Genomic DNA, 24689 nt, shown 5'->3' on the forward strand with positions numbered 1-24689 from the left:
TTTGCCTTTACTGCAGCCTTGCACCCCTTTGGTTATTAATCGTAAAACGTACGTTAACGTTTGATGAAAGAAAGTAGTTATAATAGGTGTTACCCTTTCTGGCTATTAAACAGGTGTTGCGATGTTAACACTGAATAGAAACATTTTGCAAGGAATCATTTCTGCATTAATCACATATATACACCTTGGTTTGCATGTTCACAAAGGAGTTCCCATAAAGTAGTTGTTACTTCGCCGCTCGTGCATCACGTGTTGAGGATTTACCTTCTAAAAAAAAAATCTGCCCACATCTCACACCCCCAGAAAAGGGCATCGCTCACACCCCCAGGGGGTGCGTGTACCCCAGGTTAAGAACCACCAATGTAGGCAGTGTTACGAGCAAAGAACACCGAGTCGTTCCCATTTAACAAGATTCATGGTTTATTCTAGATTTGAAGCTTTCGTGACTGCAAGGAATCATCTTCTTAGGTTTTTTCGGTAAAGTCACGTAGAAAGTAAAATAAAATAAAAAACAAAAATCACAACGTTTCGGAGGCAACACAAGTCTCCATCATCAGATTAGCTGTATCAATCTTGATACAGCTAATCTGGCTGTGACGGCCCCACCTGATGACGGAGACTTGTGTTGCCTCCGAAACGTCGTGATTTTTGTTTTTTATTTTATCTTACTTTCTACGTGACTTTACCGAAAAAACCTAAGAAGATTCATGGTTTAGTTGATCCTGGAAATGGTGACGTACGTCATCCAGGATCATTGGCCAGCACGCGATGCCTCGTTGAGAAAGTTCCACAAAGATACAGATGGCAGTGAAGCTCGCGGTTATAAAACGCCGTCAAAGAATCCGGGGGCTCATCAACCTTGTCCCTTCATGAAACTGGCAAAGCCATTTCTCACACCATCTAAAAAAAGGGTTGTATTCCTCAACTTTATACTAGTAGGAACCTCCTGGTTACATCAGCCCACAGGAGATTATTGTGTCCGTCCGTCGTGCAGGGAGGGGCTGGTCACCCCGTGGTGCCCTTATAAAACTCAATGTTTAACCTATTCACGCCGGCTTGTGCCCGCCCTTAGGTCAGGCATATTTGCGGAATACACCACGCCGCCGTTGACCCTGGCCATTGACCAAGAAACCCAACGTTCCTACCAGCTCCCTCTGCAGGAATGTGTTTTCATCCGGAGTCGAGTAGCTCCGTTATAAAAGGACGACCACAGCACAAGACCGTCAGTGGCAGAAGGTACAGGGCATCGCAGTGAAGAAATGTGTAAAACAATCATCGTGTCCCATGTATACGTCACATGACAAGTCATACATTTATAGACCGCCAGGTGTGTATTAGGCAGATTTATTAATTTCCAAACCAGTCAGAGCACAACATTTGAGAACAGTAAACGCGTAAGAATGCAGGCTTAGCACTAAAGGCGTAATTATGCTACTCACTCGGCAGATTATGACGCAGCATATAGCCAGATGGACGTGGAACACTTTAAAATGCTTGCAGGGACTCCTTGAGTAAACCTTTAAATGGAAATAGTAAACCAAGTACAAATTCACCCACAACTTGGTTAGGGGGAATGATCCAGGCGATTTGACTATAAAGTGTCTTCTGTCACTGTATTACAGTGCAAGTCATCACGATGCAACATCCCTTGTACTCACGACGCAATCACTTGCGGAAAAACACGCAGAACATCGCAGGCAAAAATCGGGAATTGACCGTGGCAAAACTGGGATATTTAATTTATGGTGGCTTTAAGTGCTTTAGAAAATCTTATACTTTGTTTTTATAGGACAGTGCAAAACACCAGAGACCCCTTAGCTTTCTAGTGCGTCTCATCTTTAAACCTATCAACCTGTACATACATAGCCAAGGTACATCATAAGTAACGTGACAGTATTTCTTGAAGCAGCAGGCGAGATTACTGCATTTCGCGATAGTTAAATATCCCCAGGCAAAAAGGTAGCTTTAGCCTACACAGCATTAGGGGGGAGGCAATTGTAAAGACGGCAACATTACTGCCACAAAACTTCAAGGACAAACTGCAAATGACTGGGAAATTTCAGTTACAAAAATCAGGTAGCTTTGTCCTAGGTCATGCAAACTCTGGGATTGTCTCAGAACATTGTGGGCCCAAACCACGTTCTGCTTGGACGATCAAAAGGTTGAAGGTTCTACCGACTGCACCAAAGCCTTTACAAACCCCGTTTAGAGGCCACACACAAGTTCCTCCGCCATACAAAGTCAACTTGGGTGTAACACAGGCCAAGTTTTTTTTTTTAAGTGCCAAAATGTCACGTGTGCAAAAGCCAAAAAAGAAACGTAACTACATTTATCCTGGGTTCACAACCAGTGCAAGTCCCCTTCAACCGTAGCAATTCCCAAGACAGCGCTAATTATTGGTACGTTTATTGAGTGCAGGAGCGAACCAATCGACCGGAGCATTCATGAACGCGATATAAATCAGGAACTGCAACAATGCGCGGCAAAATTAAAAATCGCAAAACATTTTAAATCGGAGAAATTCAAAAATGGGACGCGCAGAATCAGAAATGTACCGAAAACTCTCACCGATGCGTTTTTCAGGGCTCTACCACTGTGCGTTGTTTTCTCACGTCGTCGCCATGCCTTGCGCCATACATTAGCACGAGCAATGCGCCAGACAAAGGGTAAAAAAACCCAGCCCAAAACCAAAAAACATGGCGAGAGATACACAGCACGACCGCAATAACCTACGGGAGTCTTGGTCAAAATAACAAGGACCTCGAAAACCTGCAGCAATTTTAAGCGAACCGTTTGAAGTGCGAAAAACCACCGCCTGAACAGCAAACAAACAAATCTGTACGCAAATCTCGAAAAGCTAGCGTAGCAACAGAGGGCTTTGCTAGCAGTACATCCTCCATCATCCGGCATGGCGAAGAGGATTAAGCAAACTGGGCCTCCCCCCCCCACCTCCTCCAACGCACCACTGAGTGGGGGGGGGGGGCCCACAAGCCACCCTGGAGAGCCAGGCCAGAGCGAGGACGACCGCCGCTGCCCTCACGCAGACTTCTTGTCGCCCGCTTCCTCGACCACCGAGAAGGCGACGCCGCACTCGCAGAGACGCTCCACCAGGCTGGTGCGGCCAAACGCCGCGGCCGGGGTGTAGACGCCGCCCCTGCACAGCCACACGTTCACCCGCACTTACATTGGACATGAGTCCTTACACGTCGCCATGCTAGTGCTGTTAGCGGAGCACCTATGAAGGCCAGCACAGCACACACGAGTATATGGGTGACCAGCACCAAGTCCGGCCGCGCCTTCATCTCCAAAGCGGCAATGTTGACACAAAATCACACCAGGCATCCGAGAGCACAATTCGAGCTAGGGAAGGCCCGGTTAAGACAATCGTTAATGCTCTTGGCCGCAAGTGGGACACGTTCCTTCAGAGTGGCCAGGTAGGAACTTGGTTGGACAGCGCATTCGTGCGATCCGTGTCACGCGGCACAAGCTTCGTGGGGTGGCACGTCACGTGGCACTGAGCCCTCCCGAAGCACTTTATGAAATACAAATCGAGGGTGTGTCTATGCACGACAGACAGACAAATAATCCCTGGTGGGCAGTGTGGAACTGTTGTTCCTACCTGTATACATTTTGGTTTGCTGGGCTCAGTGGCATGTGTATAACCACTATAAAGATAAACCTCCCCCTGCATAGCCTTAGACTCTTGAAGTGCTGTTCAGGAGCACCTATGAAGACCGGTACAGAAGGCCATGGGTGGCCAGCACCACACCCGGCCGCATTCATCTCCAAAGTATCAATGCTTACACATCGCACCAGGTATTCGAGTCGACCTAGGGAGGCCCAGGACCAGTTTAGAGAATCATTACTGGGCATCTGCCGCGAGCATGAATCGAACTTCAGTTCATAGCAGAGTGTGCCAACCGCTATACTACCATACGCACACACTACTCTGTGCAACGTGTGGCACCTTTTGGGCAGGGCGTTGTGCTCCTTGAGGATGGTGAGCCCAGCCTGGACCAACAGCATCGAGGTGGACACGTAGCCTGGCTCTGCAATAACGAGGAGAGCGCACACGAAAAACAATCTCACCGGGGTCACAACGACCATAGGCACGGCTCGCTCATTAAAGCACCACGTTGACCTGCTTTGCAGGCAGCATGGTACGTCTCTCATCCAAGAGCAGCACTGGAAATCAGAGTTGCGGCCATACAAAGAGACATGACCCCTTACGCAAACATCTGCAATTCTTACAAATTCAGCAAGTAGATCGGATGTTTCATCTGTATCGCGAACATCTTTAGCACCGTACGTATTCAACGTCAGAATAAATAAAAAATCCCACAAGCTATAATATTGTCAACCATGATAGTGGCTGCAAAAAACACGTTAAGGCAATACAATTGCCATGTAGTCTGCATGGATACCCAAAGAAAGCAAAAAAAAAAACTTGACATGCAAGGCTGTGGCTGTCATAGACTTATTCACAACTTCCAGAACATGCTGGGGGGCTTTGAGGCTGCAAAGGTGATGGCAGAACAACCAGGAAAGTGTGTGTACCCATCTGTGCAGACTTGTCTTTAAAAAGTATACAACTTAAAAATTCGCAAACTTTAAAGTTCATTTGAAGTTGGGGAGTGGGAACAGAGCACCAGTTTGCGAGACAGTGCATGGACACCCCCCGCCATGGCTGAAATATCCACCCCTGGGCTCCGTGCCAGCAACGACAAGAGCTCCTCCATTGCTCACGAGAGCGAGAAGACAATTTGACGTCCACTACGTAGCACCACATGCCCCCCGTTGGACAACTCACCCGGGCCACTGACTCGCGTGGTCATGAGGACGTCGGGCTTCTCGCTTTGAGGGTCCCGTCCTTGGCTGTACCCTTGTGCAAACAAGGTCATCTTGAAAGAAGTCCCCTTCATCTGTGAAAGGGACCAGGCACAAAAAAATACTCTGGTGCAGCCGTGGGATACTTTACGCATCTAAAAGCGGCATCCGTCTATGAACTACGAAAATGTTGCGAGACATTTACTCTTCAGGTGTGTGTTGAAGCACATTTATTTTTTCCACAACTCGGCTTCGATTATTTGTCTGCTGTAGAGGTCCACATAAGCCAAAAGGTGAGCTCTCATTTGTGGTCAGGTATCATTTGACAAAGCTAACAGCTGTGAGCTTTACTTGGTAAAATAGAAAGTCTGTATATTGTGATTTGCTTAATTTTACTATATTTCTCACCTCTTATCGTGTTTTTGTATTGATTGTTGTTGTAACATTGTGACCCACCCCTACTGGACATCTATGACGAAGAGCTTTATAGCTAAAACTCATCCAGTGTAAATACACATTCTGATTAGCTGGCTGTGCCTTGTGGAGAAGAGTTTAATATTCACACATCATTTGCGTCAAACCCAAAAAACAAAGCAAAAAACACTAACAAATTGTCAAGCATGACTGTAAGAGTAGGAGGGAGTTGGTGAGTGCACAAGTGGGTGTTCAGGTGGCAAGGGGAGCAGGTTGTCGTAGGTGGTACAAAGATACAATGGAACAAGTTGATAAACATTATTACTCATTTAAAAACCAATTTTTACCTTCGATTTACGAAACAAACGCGCACAAGTACCTGAGCTTCGGTGGGTCCTTCATGAGAAAACACACCGAGGGAAAACAACCTGGGGTACTGCAAATACAAAAGCACAAGAAACTCATTCATAGTGCGTTCACTACCAGAGAAAAAAACAGCCATCAATGTTCAAAAACAACTTTGGGATATATTTTAAGGAGCACCAACAAAAGTTCCTCCCATTATGGCCACAATTACAAAAATCGGAAAGAGGCATCAAGGGCTCTCTTGCCCACTTCACAGAATGAATTAAAAATGGCATTACAAAAAACAGCAGCGTATATGGTACTTTACCACACAAACAACCAGTCTGTAACATTAAGGCCAGAAAAAAACTGAGACCCTGGAAATTCTATGCATCGTATAGGCAAAGGTGCCAGATTTTCTTTTTAGAAAATCAAATTGAGTTCCTTTCCTGAAATTGGCAAATTATATACAAAATGACAATTTATTTTTTCCCAATCCAAGTAAATACAAAAAAAACACATTCCCATTGCATTTGGATGCAAGGACGAATGACCAATATATTACGAGAGTCATCGTTATATCATCCATGGCCTCATTCCCATCTGTGCATGTGGATCAAGGCGATCACAGCCATACGATGTGCCTAGGGATTGTGTGATGTTTTGTTTGTATCTTTTGAAGTGCGTTTCTCCTGTACCCCTTTTAATTTCTCCCTTTTGTTCCAGTCACATACATTTTCTTCACCATTGTAGTCTACTGTATGGATTTGCCTACTCCCTCTCCTTGATTTCATTGGGTCACGAAGTGGATTTTCATCATTGTGTCATTGCAGAATTTAAAAAGGACACCAACTACTGAGCGTCACAAACGTGCAGAAAGGCAGTTGGTATAATTGCGTAATGTTGAACTTCTTTTGCACTGTACATAGCCGAGGTGCGAGAGGGAAACCCATTTTCAACATTTACAAAAGCCGAGAGCAGAAGCATCATTATGGCGATGCATCTGAAAGTCGGACCACACACACACACACACGACCCACGGGGTCAGATCGTCACACCGCCGATAGAGCGGTACCTTTTCCAGCAACGAGCGGCCAAATCGGAACTTTGCCAGGACGCCAAAGAAGAAGCCGGCGACGATCGTGAGCAGGAGGCTGCCGAAGCCGGGCACGGTGGCGTATGCTGCGTACTGAACCTGAACGGAGCACAGGGGCGGCTGCTCAACAGCGGCATAAAAAAGGGCATCGGGTCGTATACATTACCACGGAAAGTGCTTGCCACAAATCAATCTCGCCCATCTTGTCAAGGAACAAAACCGGTCACATGAACTTTGGTCATCCTCGCACTTTTCTCTTTTGCTCGGCATCAAAACAAAAACAGTCGCTGCATCGTTCACTTTCAGATGCGCTTCTGTGGCCGTCTGGAATGCTCTTCCTTCCGATATTAGTAAGCCATGGGAACCACACTTTTAAATCTAAATTGAAATCTCATCTCTAAAACTACTTTGTGTTTAGTTTCTTATCCTTCCCCCACATCTCCGATAAGCATGGTTGGCAACGTACTGTGAAAAAGAAATTCAACATAATACAATTACATGTCTTGGTAATCCATCACTGACAGTTACAATAACACATTATGCAAAAGATGGCAGCAGCTTTGAGAGGCCTTCATACAGTAGCAAATTGACCATGGCTGATGACAATCAGATTTGTACACAATACATTTTTCAAACGGTTGCCACATTTAAAGCTGCATCACCCACACAAACAAGAAATCTTAGCACTAGCAGAGTTTGCCATCACCACACGAAACCAAATATCTGCTTCAGCAGCCGGGGGGCAGGCATGAAAAAACACGAATGTGCGCACGAGCGCTCTGCACGACCGCACTCAACGCATCATCACTGCTCACTGGACTCTCGCCAAGCTCCTCATGCAGGTAGCGCTGGCTGCGTCTGACCACCGACGCGTCGGAGCCCGGAAACGGGAAGGCCCAGCGAGAGGAGTCTTTGCTGTAAAAGACTGCGCCCCTAAAAAGGAGAGGTGTAGGGACAACACGCAAACTGGTGTTAGACAAGCCAGGAGACCCACGTGATTAAAACTAAAAACGCAATTACATTATTTTTATTTTAAAGTAAGGCCAACAAAGCCCTATAGCTCAGTTTCATAAGAGACCTGGCCACAAATGATAGCTCAAAGTGGCTCATCTCGTGAAACTTTATGGAGCAGCTAAATGCATTAAATGCATGTTTTTAAATGTGCAGGGAAAAACTGGAAGACCCGGGAAGAAAATCCACACGACCACGGGGAGAACATGCAAACTCCAAATATACCAGGCATCATGGTCAGGATTGAACCCACAACCTTCTGCATACCAGGCAAGTGAGAGATCGTCACTGATTTGGTTAAGTGGACAAACCACCCATGCTGTAAGGACACTGGACTGGATTTGTTCAAATGTGCCAGTGGAAATGGGGCATTGCGTTTTTGAACTGTAGCTACGACCCTCAGTGTGCAAGTAAAAAAAAAAATCGGCTCCACTTACATTTTTAACAAATGGGCACTTGTTCAGAACGAGCTGCCTGGTGTAGAGGCGGCTTATTAGCCACATCTGGCATGAGCTATTTACAGCTCTTTTTCAGAAGCGGCCTAACCAAAATTGATGCTCAACTAAGTGGCTCACATTCAAATGTATAGCAGCCAAATGCTCTAAACAGAGAAAAATTCACATGGCCACGGCGAGGAAGCTATCATGAACTACAAATAAAAAGCCAGGCGTCTGGGTCGGGATCGAACCCACGACCTCCTGTATACTAGGTGAGGTAGTTAACGTCTCTAGGCAAGACTCGCCAGAAACGAAAACAGGGGAATGTGGTGTTAGCCATCACCACTTCAGCTGACATGACCACAAGTGGGTGGTGTGGCCAACACCATGCCTGACCATATTTGCATCCCAGCAGTGATATTTTGCAAATCATACCAACTATGCATAAAAAGGCAGGGTTGACCTAGAGCAGCCCCAGGACAGTTTCCGGACACGTCGTCATTTATTTTAGCCGTGGCCAGGAATTGAAGTCATAAGAATAATACTAATGAGCACAAATAAATGACCCCAGGAGGCACGAGGAACCAGATAAGCGGGAACGTAGCAACCAGGCAGCGATTCAGCGCCTATAATTACTCAAGCTCTGCGGTACTCTATATATTAAGATGTTTTATGCTATCAAAATGACCGTGTACATGGAAGAGGAAACTGCAGCTCCCGAGAGAAAACCCACGTGCACGAGGGGGCACGCATGTATAGGTCACCTTCAGCCGCGGCTAAGCTTGGGAAATCTGGATCAGTGACATGCACCAACTCACTACACCATTTATGGACTTGAAAATTGGGCACATACCTTCCAGCTGTAAGTATCAGCACTAGCCCGCTCACCAACCCTACCACCTCCAAACCAAAGTCAGCACTAGTTTAACACGTAGACTTTCGCTACCAATATCATCCGTAGAGGGTTTTTTTGGGTTAGATCGCGTAAATATACAAGCGTCGTTAAAACCCGCCACCACACACATGTTCTGTCACGTAAACAGAACGCGTGTATTAAAATAGCTGTACCAACGGTAATCCTATTGAAGCATGCTGCCCTTTATTTAGGCATGCATTCAATTAATGTATTTGATGGATTCGCTTTCATGCAGTAGCTATCAGAACGGTTACAATTATCTTTCTTTCAATTTTGATAGATTATCTAATTAGTCTTGGCCAGTAGTAGATAGTTTTGCACAGAACTTCAACATTATCAAAATCAAATCGAGTGTCCGTGTTGGTACGCATGTTCTGCTACTGCTGATAGTTGTATGTGGGAGAATTTAATATTTCTCCGATGTTCTTTTAGTCTCGTGTTGATCATTCGTTCTGTTTGCCCAACATAACATTTTCCACACGTGCAGTTAATCCTGTACACACCTTCGGTAATATATATTTTGTACCAGATATTAATTTTTGTATTTAATGTACTGTGCCAAATCTGACTGATGTTTTGTTTTTCCAAACATCTGGCTAGTGTACGGTATGTTGATCGTTTTAATTACTTGGGCAGTAATTAAAGGGCAGCATACCTCAATACGGATGACCGTTGGTACAGCTGTTTTAAGACACAAAATAGACAGGAAGGACAAGGTCCAAGGGCTCGCATAATGCACAATGTGCATCGACTCAGTAATCATCCCCCCCCCCCCTGCACTTTGCGCAAGAGTGTAGTCACCACATCTACACCTCTATATAAAGGAACCAAACAGTAAGACTTCTCCACAAATCTGGCTGTCCCTTGATGAAGCTAGGTTGTAATTACTGGCAAAATGTCGTACTCGGATTGTGAATGTTGTGGCTAGACTCTCCAACATACCGGTGTGCTGTACTAGTGACAAATTGGCACAGTTCTATTTACATGACAACCCTTACTAGTTGGCTGTGTCGGGTGGTGGCGGTTTTTAGCGACATATTTATGCGATGGAACCCAAAAAAACCTCTTATGGCAGCCATTTACTAAAATGGCGCTCCACCCAGCCGAAAATTCAACACCAACCCCATCTCCTTCCGGGCTTAGCCTGGGCCCACATTTTCATTTGTGTTCAGCTTCAGTAGGTCAGACTATTTACAGGCAGAGGCGTAGCTAGAATATTTTGCGCCCGGGGACGAACTATAAAATTGGCGCCCTACCCCCCGTTTAATCACATTTTCCTATTACATCGAATAAGGAATAACAATTTTAATGAAACATGGTATTTAAAGGAGCAAATTTATAGAAATTATATTACATGGCTCACTCAGTCACTGTCATAGACTGGTTGACATGGTCTACAAAAGATACATTTTTCTTGATTTCACTGTCGCAAACTGGTCAATCACGTAATCAAAATCTGTTTTTTCCAATGTTTCTCTTTCAACGCTAAGAAGAGCAAGATCACCGAGACGATCTTGTCCCATTGAAGCCGCAAATACGACAAAATAAGTTTCAATTTGCTGAACGACTGCTCACAGCTTGCAATTTAAACTGCTATTGTTAATAAAATTTGCAGTGAAATTTGCAAATTCAGAAATATGTCGTCTCCATAAAACACAATAAAACCAAGAAGATCCAAAGGAGTTTCTGGTAGAACTTCATTCTGGTTACTGAGCAGCATTTTGCAATCTCCAATTTCTGTGAAAAGTTCGTGGCCATTGATGTCGGTGTCATAGAAATTTCCAAAATCTGTGCAATTTCGACGAATTGCATCGACATCTGTGTCGGATAGAAGAGTTTTGACGTCCAGCAGAAATCCAAATTTTGTGTTCAGGTCTTTTAGTCGTAAAAACCGTGTTGACATCTCCTGTTGAAGTCGATAAAATACACTTCATAACGCGCACAATTTCTTCTTCTGCTGAAAGTCCTGCATCTCTTGCCAGTTCTCCTGGCATCTTCAGACGTCGCCTAATTCTTCTGTCCACATCGATCCCCCAGGCTGTGCATCTTGTTTTGGCGTTTTCTACAGCAACTTGGCTCAAATCATCACGAAGCTTGACAAATTCATGCTCCAAAGATGTAAGATCAGTTGCTGCTTCCTTGAAATTCATAGGATCCTGTAAGCGCTTCTGAACACGATCAATTTTTCCAAGAATGACATTCCAGAAATGTAATAAAACTATGAAGTAAAAATTTAATACGGATGCTTGTGTAGTGAGTTACACCTGTAACTGTTCTGCATCACTTCTGGTTTCAGGCGTCATAGTTACGTCCTCCGATAATTTGTCTAGCAGCCCTACTAGTTCATCCAGTCCTTCATAGATAGCTTTACCAGCTTCTGATCGTGCACTCCAGCGTGTTTCACTCCCACTTTACTGTGATGGGCACAGCTTTTTTTTAACTCTTCCCAACGAATTGTTGAACGAGAGAAAAAACATATATATACTTTCAACTGTTCCAAAAAATGTGACGACAAGTGGATCCTGTTAAGCTGAGTGTACTCCTGCTAAGTTTAAGCTGTGGTTGTCACAGTTGACAAACAATGCTCTGTGATTTTTGTCACGTATTCGTTGTTGAAGGCCGGATATATGCCCAGTCATCACAGCAGCATTGTCCTAACATTGTGCCCGACAGTCGGCTAGAGGTATGTTGTCAGATTTCAGTCTCTTGACGATGACTCTTTCTAGGCTTGCTGCATCTTTTGCATGTATCTCGATATAACCTAAAAATTATTCTTTGATAGTTACTTTTTTAGTTTGAAAATCCACATCCACAAATCTTACGACCTGAGAAAGCTGTTCCCGATGGCCTAGATCAGGAGTTGAGTCAAGTAAGATACCGTAGTACTTGTTTTTCCTGATATCACTCAACAATTGGTTCTTTACAGTCGACGCAAGTATGTGGATACATTCATTCTGGATTTCCGGTGACAAATAAGAAACTGATCCCGGATTTTCTCCTGCGTGCTATACGTGTTTTGCTAACAATGGGTCACACTGAGCAACGAGTTTGATCAGCGCGAGAAAGTTTCCAACATTTTTATCCTCATCCATATTCAAATTTTCCGCGTACCAAAATCTAATTACATGTAGGCTGTGTGTGGCGGGATATATAAACTTTTAGGTTGAGGTGTAGATTTGTGCAGTAGTTTCAGGCTGCCGCGCCCGCCGCAATAAGTTATAATGTAAAGTTGCAAGCCTCATTTTGGCGCCCCTTTACCTTGGCGCCCGAGGACATATGTACCCCCCTGCCCCCCCCTAGCTACGCTTCTGTTTACAGGGCAACCCCCCTCCCATTTTACCTCTTTGGCAGTTTCCTGCCGACGACCGGCAGAGGCTTCTGGTTCATCTCCTTGCGGAGCTTGCGGAGCTTGTCTTGGTCGGCAAAGCCGTAGATGGCAGACTGCCACGTGGCATAGTGACCAGCACCACCCTACAAAAACGAAGTGCACACAGTGGAGCAGGTTGTTTCCAAGACCAACCGGGGGGGGGGGGGGGGGCACACATAAGAGCTTCACAATAAATAAAAGTAGGGATTTTTTTTCCATAAATGCATACAAAGGATGCAGACAAACAATTTAAAATAAACAGTGATGGTCAAACGAGCTCATTATTTGGCCGCACCCTGCCCAGCAATTTTAAACTGGTTCTGGGTCCTTGTTAAACAATTTCTGCTGGTAAAAGATGCAAAATGATGGTATATTGAATCTTGATTTGAAGTTTTCGTGACTGTAGGAATCTATACTCTTTGGTTCTTTTCGGTAAAGTCATGTAGGTAAAAAAAAAAGTTTCGATCACAACACAAGCAATTGTCATCAGGGAGAAAGAAATAGGGTGGTGTATTGGTTAATGGGAAGCCTATTTTGTATGGTCTGCTATCAAATATAATTTTTTACTGCAATCATATAGCAAAAGGCTTTGAAATTAATTAAAGCATTGAAAAAGTAATACAAGTTCTCAAATACAACCTTGGATTACTACACAATAAAAAAAAAACTTGGTAATAAAACAAAATGCATTTCTTACCTGCGGACCAGTCTCAATAACAAGGTAACTTTCCACTCCTGACAAAGTGCCTGAAAGCAGACGGTACACGATGTTAGTCTTCCAGGAGAACACCATGCCAAGCACAGCCGCTATAAAAATGGAACTACAAATGAAAGCACGAGTGGCTCTTGCAAGCAGACCGAGCACGATACGATGGCCTAGGGAGCGATAACCTGCCTGCCACCGCAAGGGCGCATGTTTAATGCTAATTTAAACTAAACCAAAACTTCGTTTTATTTTAAAATCAGGTAAGGCCCACGGAGCTATATAGCTCTTTTTCAGAAGCAACCTGGCTATCACAAATGATAGCCCCATGAAGTGGCTTATTGCATGAAAATTGAGCAACCAAATACTCTTAAAATGCATTTTTATTAAGAAATGTGGAGAGAAAAAACTGGAGGACCCGGAGAAAAATCCATACGACCATGGAGAGACACACAACACTCCAAAATCTACCAGGGTCGGGATCAAACCCACAACCTCATGTATGCAAGGTAGTTAACATCTCACCACCGCAGCACCAATGTATATTATGTGCAGCTCTGCAATTTACCTACTCTGTCACTGATGGTGGAAGGGTCTCCACTCGTGGAAGCTCTAGAGCCCTTAAAGGACATTTTAGCAAACTTTTACATGCTGGCTAGGTAGCTTGGAGGCAGCGGGAATATCTACACTTAAGCCCAAACAGAACCTGCCGTTCAAACTCTGGTGTGCCCATCTGTACTGCCCGGTGGAGGAGTGGAGGAGCAGTGTGGGGAGACTGAGAAACGTGCTTCAAACTGGGAGATCCACGGCAGTCGCCCCACTTATCAAAAGCAAACCTCCAAAGTCCCAGGTTCTTTAAATTTAACCATTTTATTTTGCCAGGTAAGGCCCTGAGAGCTACAGCAATTTTTTCTGATGAAGCAACCTGGCCACAAATGATAGCTCAAGTGGCTTGTGGAAATGTATAGCAACCAAACATTATCTAAGAACGCACATTTCTAAAAAGGAGAGAGAAACCAGAGGACCCAGGGGAAAAATCCGCATGACCACGAGGACAACATGCAAACCCTAAATATAAAGCAGGCATCAAGGTCAGAAGCAAACCCACAATATCCTGCATACTAGGAGAGCTAGATAACAGGATTGCCACCGCAGCACCCCAGGTAATTTACGTTATAAAAGTGACAACTTCTAAATAAAGGGGGGGGGGGGGGGGAGGAGGAGGTCGCAATTTGACAGGATCACTACTACACTGCTGTCAAAGCAAAGACCATGATCTTCAGGAAATGCTGATGGTATATTGTACTGTATATGCACAAAGTCGGTGTGCTTTTCATACATTTGGCATCTAGTTTGAAGCTTTATCATTTCAGCCTGCACTATTATTATGGTTTGGATGGGTTGTGCGCATCACTTACAGATTTGATTTATGCTGCACAAAGCAAATTTACAGTGCAATATAATGGCCCTGAATGTATGCGGAAATGAGCCCATCAGTACAAGATGTTCTGCTCTTGCTAACAGGGTTCCTGGGTTTATTTAAATGTTTAAAGCTTGGCATACGTGTTTGCTGGTCAGAATGCCCTTACAAATGAGGGTTGTAAAATGCAAACGTTAGTTTAAAACCATTGAATTTTAAAAATCATGTTCAAAAACATTTGATAATTAGAGTATTAAAAACACGCAGCACGATATCGTGTTCCGAATTATAGATGGGGAATACATGGTTACAGATAGACAAAACTACATTTACGTGACAAAAAACACGTTTTCCAAAATTGATGGCAGCTGTTCGGAGACTCGGCCCAACATTAGAAACCCGTTGTAGAGAATTGCAACAAATCAAAACATGGGGACATTCCCCCCCCCATGCCCCCAAAAGGCCGGGTCCAAACTCAGAGCTGCAGCTAATCCAATACAAAGCACTATTCTTCAGATAAAAAGATACTTTGGAAAGATGCACCCCCATAGCATGTTCCCAGTAACAATAAAGTTAATCAAATCTGGGTCACATGGCATCTCATCTGCTTTGTTTACTACTGCAAAGTTTGCTTTAACAAGAGGGAAAAGAGGTCACATTATAATCCAGAAAATAAAGTTAAGAGCATCATGGAACAGGGAACATTTTTTTTTCAAGACATTGCACCACGATCGGACCATTAATTTTCCAGCAGAAAGCAGTACTTTTCATTATTTAACCATTATACTAGACTTTCAGCAATTTAATACGGGGGTGGAGGAGCAGTGCAGCGGTGAGCTCAATGTGCAATTACCCCCCCCACCCCCGTCTGGCATGGCGTGGCCTTTTTCCAGCCTTATTGTCCATATGGAGCCAAGAAGTAGTAAGTAAGCATTCTCCAGGAGAGCTAGGGTATTGCACCTCCGACACCTGCAGGAGGACGTTTCACGATATTTGTGCGAGCCACAAAGCATTGCCTCCAGTGCTGGATTAAGCACAAGCCACCATCGCCCAGCTAATTATTTAAATGACCATCATTTATAAAGTGGGGTATATACCAAAACGTACAACCCTTGTGTTTGCGTGTGCATCTGCAATACCTGGGAACTGGTGGCGTGTGTATAGCACACCCAGGTCCGCTGGGATGGAGTCGAATCCGCAGCTTCCAACAATGTAAACGGAATTCTCCTCCGCAGCCTTGCTGTACTTAAGCTGCATCTCCTCCAGGAACTGCATGCAAAAAAAACACGAGTGTCAGGCCTTGGCAACACGAGGCCACTTTGCAAGGGCTCAGTGGATTTGAACATCATTCCAAGAGAACAGGAGGCAGGGTTACAGGCCATTTTCACTGGGTCATGAATTTTGATTTTGGGCAACATTGCTAGAGGACGCGTGTACGGTTCAATGACAATTAGTTTCCTTCTCTGGCTGCTGTGGACAATATAAAAAGGGGCAGTGTAGTCCTATTGTAATTTAACATCTTATGTTGCCAGGTACAACTTTAGGAGTAAATTACATCAGGTTACTGGAGTGTAGCGAGTCAAATAACCTCTCGGGACACGGCAACCTTGAAAGAGAACGAAGATCAATATTTGACTGTCACGTTTATTCAATTAACAAGTCAAGAACTCCAGAGACCAGGATTGGTCTCATTTGCGAGTCACCTGGATTAAAAAAGGACAAAGGCAAAAACATCAATTAAGTACAGCCCATGAAGCAAATAGAAAGCAGGGCAAAAACAACTGCACACTCAAGCATTGCATGTGTGCGTACTTGCGGTTCACCACAGAGGTCCACACAACTGCAGCCATTCTCCACGCACGCCTTCACCACTGGCTCGCCATAAAACCTATACTGAAAAGAAAAATCCAAATAGAATTTTATGAAAATTGCAGAACTATTCAGACACTTGGTATACTAGGGTTGTGGAGTTAAGTGGAGACCAGTGCAGCAAAATCTAGTCAACGCTTCCACATCTATGCTCCCTGCTCCAACAACCCAGAATAACTCGCCCGAGGTACGGCCAAATAATTCCCACGATGTGGGATGGCCCTCAAGCATCAGCAGAATTACAAAAAGGACTGCATGTATGTTATACTGAACTACTGGTCCCCACAAAAATGGCAATGTGGAATTTCCTCCACATACGGTGTGGTCAAGTCATGCCCATGACATAACACTGCTTTTTTTAACAACATCATTTCATATTCTCCAAAACAAATTCGAGTAGTTGTCTTCATTTTAAAAATGAAAGTAGTACAAGCATACATGCACAAAAAACAAATACTTATTCTGGATAAACTGCTGCTCTTCAGTGGGTATACAAAGAATCCCTGTCATCAATATTGCTCAAGACAGGCCAGAATGTTCCCACCACAGAATGCAATATAGGGTTCATGCTCTGCCTTCATCAGTGTCCCATTTGCAAAACGAATCCAAAATGTATCTTGGGTCCTGTGCCACCACACGAGAGACGACAGAGCTCTCATTCCCAGCTGTACTTTGCGAATTTTGCAGCATTACATTTTCAGTTGTCAGAACACTGGCCAGTAGTGTCCAAGCATAAAATTGGACAAACCCAGGGCGCAAGCAGTGTAATAAAAGTGCCACCGTTCCCAGCACACAAGATTAGCAAATTACGGCTTCCAAAAATGTTTGTAAACTGTATAGCACTGTGCCTTGGACCAAATCACATGGAATGTGCCAAATAACATCAGATCGAAGGCCAAGCAGGCTTGAGACTGGATAGTGCTTGGAAGGTTGATCACAATGCATAAACAGGCGGCATCACAGGTCGCTGCTTGGACATTGTTAGCAGAGGGCAGTATGGCAAAATCCCTTTTACTGCATTATGCGCGTCTGTTTATGCTGCTTGTTTAACCCACATTTAATAATGTTGTAGTTAATCCTCATGGACACAAAGAATGGACAGATCCATTGAGAAAAGGGCGGTATATGTACATATCGCTTTACATTTAGTATTTGTCCTCTTTGAAATTTAGACTAGCCTCATGAGTGCTACACGCTACATCCAAACCAAGCCTATGCAATACACCCAGGTGCGATTCAGCTTTGCACAAAGGTCACCCACGCTATCGGTGGACACTATATTAGTACCACAATTTATGGCTGCAGATGCTGCACAAATTCTGTGGGAGAGAAATTGAAAACACATACACGACGATTTTGCTCGTTTAACACCGCTCGAAGACTGCACACCGAAGGCAAAACACCATGTGCCAGGTAATTTTCTCCTTTCAAAATGTCCTAACAATGTTTATGCAGGATACTGTACACTGCATGCATGACATTGGTGAGTCTGAATATATACATGGAATGCATAAAATTGTCATTCATGGCGAGAGATTAAACTATATGTTTGGGTCTTTCAGTAAAGTCACGTAGATAGGTTCAAAGGAAATAAAAACTACGACGGTTCGATCGCAACACACAATCGTCATCAGGAGAAAAAAATAGCGGGAAAGCTGCCGAGGCAAGCATGTTTTAAAGGTTTGAAATGGGTGTAGCCCAAGGGTCATAAGCGAAGTGGTGAGAAATTTGCATGTAAATGTAAGATCAGAGCTACCGCTTGTGTTGCGATCGAAACGTCGTAGTTTTTACACGCTTTTATTTAACTCAGTGTTGTTATCGTATCCTCAAATCTTGTAACTAAATTTTAACCCCCTTCCGAATGTGGTATCGACTGAAAACTTCATATACTTATATCTTACTGGTGACAATACTATATTCTATCATTAAAAAAACTAATTTAAACCATCTTTTTTACGTTATGTTTTGCCTTGGGTCTAATTGTCCACACTCAACTCACGGTGGCTGTAAATCACCACGGCCCCTTACGTTATGGCAAGCCTCGGGGCCACTTCTTGGAGTTCTGCCATTATCAGTATGGTACATTTCATTAAAGTGTGTTTTTAAAACAAGCATTTAAAAATCTTACTTATTTGTTATTTTCTTTGAAGCTATGTGACTTTATTGAAAGACCCAAGAATAAGAATTCCTGAATTAAGTCAAGATTTAAGAGATTAAACGGTCCATAATCAGGTTGGAATTATAAAAGGAATATAATTGCACTTTTAAAATTACTATTTATCATTTATTTATATGAGACTATTAAAATATACCACAGATCTTCTTGAAAAAGGGAAAATTGAGTGCTACAACAATAATCATGGGGATGCCATGGTCTTGTAATCCCTGAGGTTGTGATATTGATTCCATCTGATAATGGAATTAAAAATCTATGAGCGTTCGCGACTCGGCATATTATTTCTTGGGTATATTAAAAACGAAGTAAAATGTATTCTATCACTTTCCACCACCTTTCTACATAAACGCCCAAGAATGCACAGTGGCTCTATGGTTCAGTCCTGGCCGACCCAGCTGCACCGTGGCTTGTGTTAGCACTGCCGGTCCTGTTTGATTCGTTCCAGTCCGTACCAGTGTTACCCAACCCCACCCATGTTTTGCCCATCCCGATTACCACCACCCCCCACTGCCCTTCAGCCCCAATCGAGTTTGTCACGTTTGTACAGCACCTTGGAGATTAAGTTGGATCGAGGCGTTAGGCGCATTGAAACATAGCCGTTGCAGGAAGACGGGGTTATCAAATATGCACTTTCACCCATGTTCCTTTGCAGATTAAATGGTTGTGTAAAGTACATACCGGTCCAACGCAGTTAAGGACAACCTTGGCATTCTGGCACATAGTAGCCAGAGACTCTTCATCTCCCACATCGCATATGAGAAGGCCGACACTGTTCTTTGCGTGTGGTTGTCCTGAAAAAGATTAAGTTTACATTAAAATCGTTGACAAACACTGCACAACTAAATTACAAAGTTAAATATCTGATCATGGAAAGGAAAGTTAGTTCATATAAAATACTGCACCTCATCTGAATTTACATAAACTTAATAAGCTAGGTAAGAGTTCAAACGAGACCAACGTGTCTTGTGCAAGAGACTGGAGATAAAAAAGGCTGCATGGTAGAAAGTTAGTGCAACAATGTAAAGAAACAAAATTACAGGAACAATAATTTGGACAAATGCAGTATGCAAACGCGACTTTTGACCAAGTTACCAATTGCATAGCTACAAAAGCTACCACCACATCAAGAACACTACCAACCATACGGCGGCTGTATTCAAATTGCTAAAAAAAAGGTGCAATTTCGTTTTATGCATTTTTTTTAACATTTTAATACCATGGACAAATATTTACAATTAGATGGTATCGGAGACTGCAAAGCCTCCAGGGTTACTGGTATTTCATTAAAAACTAGAATGGTAACTTTACATAATGGAGTCATCAGAATGTTGTAAATTTACTGTTGCAACTTTACCATTTGCCCAAATGAGAGCAGTAAACTCGAAGTTTAACTTCAGGAGTGACACGTCAGTACACCATATTTTATAGCAAAAAAATTACAAACGTATGCAGTTTGTTAAACTTCTTCCGCAATCTACGCAGCCAACCGTGGCTAAAATCGGAGGTGCGGATTATTTGTGCACAGGAGATGCAACCAGGGCCGGATTAAGATGTTGTAGGCCCTTGGGCTACAGGGTACTGTGAGGCCCCCAGTAATATTTTAAAAAGGAAAACAAAGTTAAAAAAAATTTAAATGTATTTTTACAAGGCTAACAAAAAAAAATCAGCATTCACAAGTGAAATAACTTTTCACTGCATCTCTGGAGGCCCTCCAGCTGGCGGAGGCCTGGCCTTCAGCCCCTAAAGCCCCCATGCCTTAATCCAGCCCTGGATGCAACCTTTAATAAATCTCAGTAAAGAGATCACGTTTTAGTAGTACAGAAGCAGCATTGCGAAGTATAATAAAGCAAAAACACGGCCCGCAAAAAAAGCACAGCAAGGCCCCAGGCTAGCAGTGGAGTGACAAAGCCACCGTACATGCATACAAGTCAGAGAACAAACATTGAAAAGGTGCGATCGTTTTGGCATCAGTGTGTAAAGACACAAAAAACCCACAACCTCATCACCACTGCCTCGTAGCGTGCTTTAATTTAGTGCAAAGCTGTTGGCATGCGATTGAGGCTTTTTTACGCTTTTATTTAACTCACCTGTCGTATCCTCAAATATTGTAACTCAATTTTAACCCACTTCCCAATGTGGTATCGACTGCAAACTTGGTATACTTATGCCATACTGACGACAATACTATATTCTATCATTAGAAAATAAAAAAAAATATTTAAAAAAAAATGTTATGTTATGTTTCGGCTTGGGTCTAATTGTCCACGGTCAACCAACGTTGGCTGTAATTGGCCACGCTCCCTTACGTCATGGCAAGCTTCGGGCCACTTCCTGGAGTCGTGGAGTTTTGCCATTACTAGTAAATTTCATAAAAGCGTGCTTTTAAATATTACTTATTTTTGCTATACTAGTGATGAGATCTGGTTGGGACAACTACAAAAATACAGGATGATAGCTGGGGCAAATTATTCACGGTCGACTTGGATGAGAATGATAAATGGGTGGACAAGGAGCAGGTTGCGAGTGGCTTTGAGAAATGAATGGTTGTGCAAACTTAGAAGTCATTTTTACGTCACACGAATTATCAAATGGTTCATGAAGTCAGTGTACTACTGCACGCCATAAAAACGGGGCTTTAAACCCCTACGTGTTAAACGGTAACGAGCGTTTGAGGGAGAGGGGGGGGGAATTCGACTAATCGGATAGCATTAATATTTGGATTAAAAAACCCAAGCTCTGTTCCAACGTGTGACGGGGTGAGGCTTGGAGAAAAATAGCTTTATAGCTCATCGGATTTCCTCCAGTAAAAATAAATATTCGGATTCTGACTTTAGGGGGCATCACGCCCAAGGATGGCTTGCAAGGTGTTGGGGGTGTGGTGGTTCCCGCTTTGGAGGCAACACGTGGTGGCAGTAGCCATTTTTAAAAGGCACACGATAAATTGATTACAATGTAGTCTATCATAATTTGTAGTCTTGCCAACAAATCTAAGCATTATGTGAAAACACAATTAATTAAAAACACATTAAGAAAACGCGCAAGCATAACGGAGCACAAAAACACGCTCGTGTCCCGTTTCATACGTTTAAAGTTGCACCTCCGATTAGCATCGTTGGCTACAAAGTTCAATACACGTCCATAACCATGTGGTCATGTGTGGCATTATAGCAACTCCGGTAACATCACCGCGTCACATGCAATATGTTGATGTCAACTCGGTGGTGTGGATACGTTATACAATTGTCGCCAATGTTGGTGTTATATCTTTTGGGTGGTGGAAAGTTGGCCAGTGTATCATTTGGTAAATAAATTAAGAAATGCATATCGCCGGCAATTCACTGGCGTTGTACATCCCGCGCAAAATGCGTGGGCAGTGTTAGTTCACGACTTCGTTGCAGATGTGTTATGGGATCACAGCACCTTAACTCAAAACAAACAATCTACAAAGACACGAGATATTGCCATTAACCGGGTTGCAGCCTACAAACTTCATCAGCCAGTATTAGCCACTGCTGGATGATGACCTTCATCCCTCACATTAAAAACAAACCATTTTTTTTCTCCCAGGTTAAGCCCACCGAGCGATGCAGCTCTTTCCTTTCAGAAGCGACCTGGCGCACAAATGAATGCTCAATTAAGTAGCGTATCGTATCGTCTTGTGGAAACTTATATAAACCAAAATCATCCAAAAAAAAATGCCGATTACAAATTTGGGATGGGGGGAAAACCGGAGGACCTGGAGAAAAATCCACGCGACCACGAGGAAAGAGCGAGGAGACACGAGAATTTCAGATATGCAGCAGCAGGCGAACCAACGACCTTCTGTATCCCTGGCGAGGTAGTTAACATCTCGACCACCATGATCCATTACCCCGTAAAGAGGCATCTTTCTCAAGCTCATCGTTAACATTCCTCAATTGTGCATTGCACGGTTCCTTCCATACGCTACTATAAAGTGTAAAGAATGCAACAAACAAATAACGTTGGACTGGATACCACTTGCATTACTGCGTGCGACATTGCCGTGCAAGCAAGGCCTCACCCAGCCCTACGGCCTTGCCTGACGACAGCGGCCGGGTTGGGGCAGCACGAACCCCGCACGAGGGAGGCAGCAACAACAACAATGACAACTCACCTATAGAGACGCAGACTCTCTCCAGCAGATCCTGGAGCTTCTCCCCGTTGCGGCCAGCCACGGCCCAAGTGAAATCGCCGTCGCGTTTCGCCGCGACTCGGCCCACCTCCTCCACCACGTACTGCCCCGTGAAGCCCGTGGCACCGAACACCACCAGGTCGTAGCGAGGAGAACGCTGCGTGTCAGCCATGGCTTCTCCAAGAGGAATTCTCGCTTGTCTTTGACTTTGCTTTCAGCTCGCTTTCCCCTTTGTCCTTCTTCCACAGCCCCCTTTGCTTCGAAAGGCCCTGCTCGCTTCTCACCCAGCGACGCACCTTTGGCTCAATTTAACTACCTCCTGCCCCCCACAAGCAGCAGCAACCGCCGGCGTTAATTACTCGGATTGGATGGGCGGGCGCTGGGTGCGTGGGGGGGCACGTGGGGGGAGCGGTGGTGCAGCGGTTAGCGCACTGCGCCACGAACCCCGGCCACCCCGGTTCGATTCCCGCTCACGGGTTTACGAACATCGGTGACGATTATCTGAACCGGGCCTCCCCTAGGTCGACCCAGCCTCAAATTAATATCTGGTGTAGCGGTGTGTAATAAACATCGCCACTGGGGAGACATAGGCGGTCGGGCGTGATGTTGGCCACACACCCCCCTCTCTCGTGTGCCGTGCCGGTCTTCATTAGGTGCTACTCGATAACAGCACTTGCCCCAGCAGTCTGTTAAGGCTACACGGGGGATCTTTGTCTTTGTGGGGGAATGGACATCGTTGTCATCAACAGTGACCGAACGGACGTTTAGAAGTTCGCCAGATGTCGCTAGACCAGTGGTCATAAATGAAGGGGGATTTTGTTGTTGTTTGTGGTTAATTGCGTAAATATAAATGTGTCGTCGTTAAACCCGCCGCCACCCGACACAGCCAATTAGTAAGGTTCGACACGCGAAACAAATCGTGCCAATTAGTTAATCGTTCAGCAACACCGCGTTTCCTCTCCAACACGCCGGTGTGCTGAATTAGTAACTAATTGGCACGTTCTGTTTCCGTGACGAACTTTCCTAATTGGCTGGGTTGTTGGCTGGTGGCGGGTTTAACGACGACACATTTAGATTTACGCGATCTAACACCCCAAAAAAACGTTACCATGGATAATATTGGTCGCGAAAGCCTCCGTGTTAAAGGTCCTTCACTACTTTTCAGAGAATAGCCACACCATTTGAAACAATTGGGTGGGTTTGACAGCAGCACGAGGATGATGATGATGGGGGTGTTTTCACTCTTTGTGTTCCTGTCGGAGGACGCACGTCAAAGGCCAAACTAAAGGCCATCAGGGGCCTTGCAATTAGAAACACTGCGCTAGACAGGCATGAAAGTTTCTCCCCACTACTATGAAACTTTTTTTGTATTAATTTTACCAGGTAAGGCCCACTGAGCGATAATATAGCTCTTTTCAGAAGCGACCTGGCTATCACAAATGATAACTCAACAAAGTGGCTTATCACGTGGAAATGTATAGCAGCCAAATACTTTAAACGCGTGTTGTTTCTAAATGTGGAGGGGAAACCCGGAGGAGCCGGAGGAAAATCCACGCGACCACGGGGAGAACATGCAAGCTCCAAATATACAGCAGCAGGCGTCAGCGTCGGGAACGAACACCACGACCTCCTGTATAACAGGCGAGGTAGTTAACATCACGCCACCGTGGCAAGTTGCAGAGTTGGCCTGATAACTTTAATCTAAATTGTCTTATGGTTGTTATTGTTTGACTTGCATCACACTGGGAATTTTGCACACAGCGTTGTAATACGGTGAGTTTTTTTCTGGAAGATTTGCTGGTTTATCCAGGATGTTTCTGTTGCGCGTCGTCGCTTTAAGATGTTCTCTGCTCATATTTAGTTTGTTGCGGTTGCACCCGACTCAAGAGCCGCATGGCTCACAGGGCTATACCCAATAAATGAAACTTTAAACGTACAGCCACTTGTGTCAACCC

At 44.2% G+C, this 24689-nt stretch overlaps 1 protein-coding gene across 1 annotated transcript; it reads right to left on the minus strand.

Moving 5' to 3' along the window:
- Positions 1-1328: 1328 nt before the first annotated feature.
- SCCPDH (saccharopine dehydrogenase (putative)) lies at positions 1329-23200 on the minus strand. Its single transcript, XM_078616450.1, has 12 exons — positions 22717-23200; positions 19260-19372; positions 16349-16429; positions 15676-15805; positions 13111-13160; positions 12387-12517; positions 7498-7615; positions 6662-6781; positions 5621-5677; positions 4811-4922; positions 3968-4049; positions 1329-3154 (listed from the first exon to the last, which is right to left on the minus strand). The coding sequence occupies exons 1-12, from the start codon at positions 22904-22906 to the stop codon at positions 3037-3039; spliced, it is 1302 nt and encodes a 433-aa protein (XP_078472576.1). The 5' UTR covers positions 22907-23200; the 3' UTR covers positions 1329-3036.
- Positions 23201-24689: the final 1489 nt, after the last annotated feature.

The sequence above is a fragment of the Lampetra planeri genome, chromosome 50 (genome assembly GCF_965212315.1).
Source record: "Lampetra planeri chromosome 50, kcLamPlan1.2.h2, whole genome shotgun sequence".
NCBI lineage: Eukaryota > Metazoa > Chordata > Hyperoartia > Petromyzontiformes > Petromyzontidae > Lampetra > Lampetra planeri.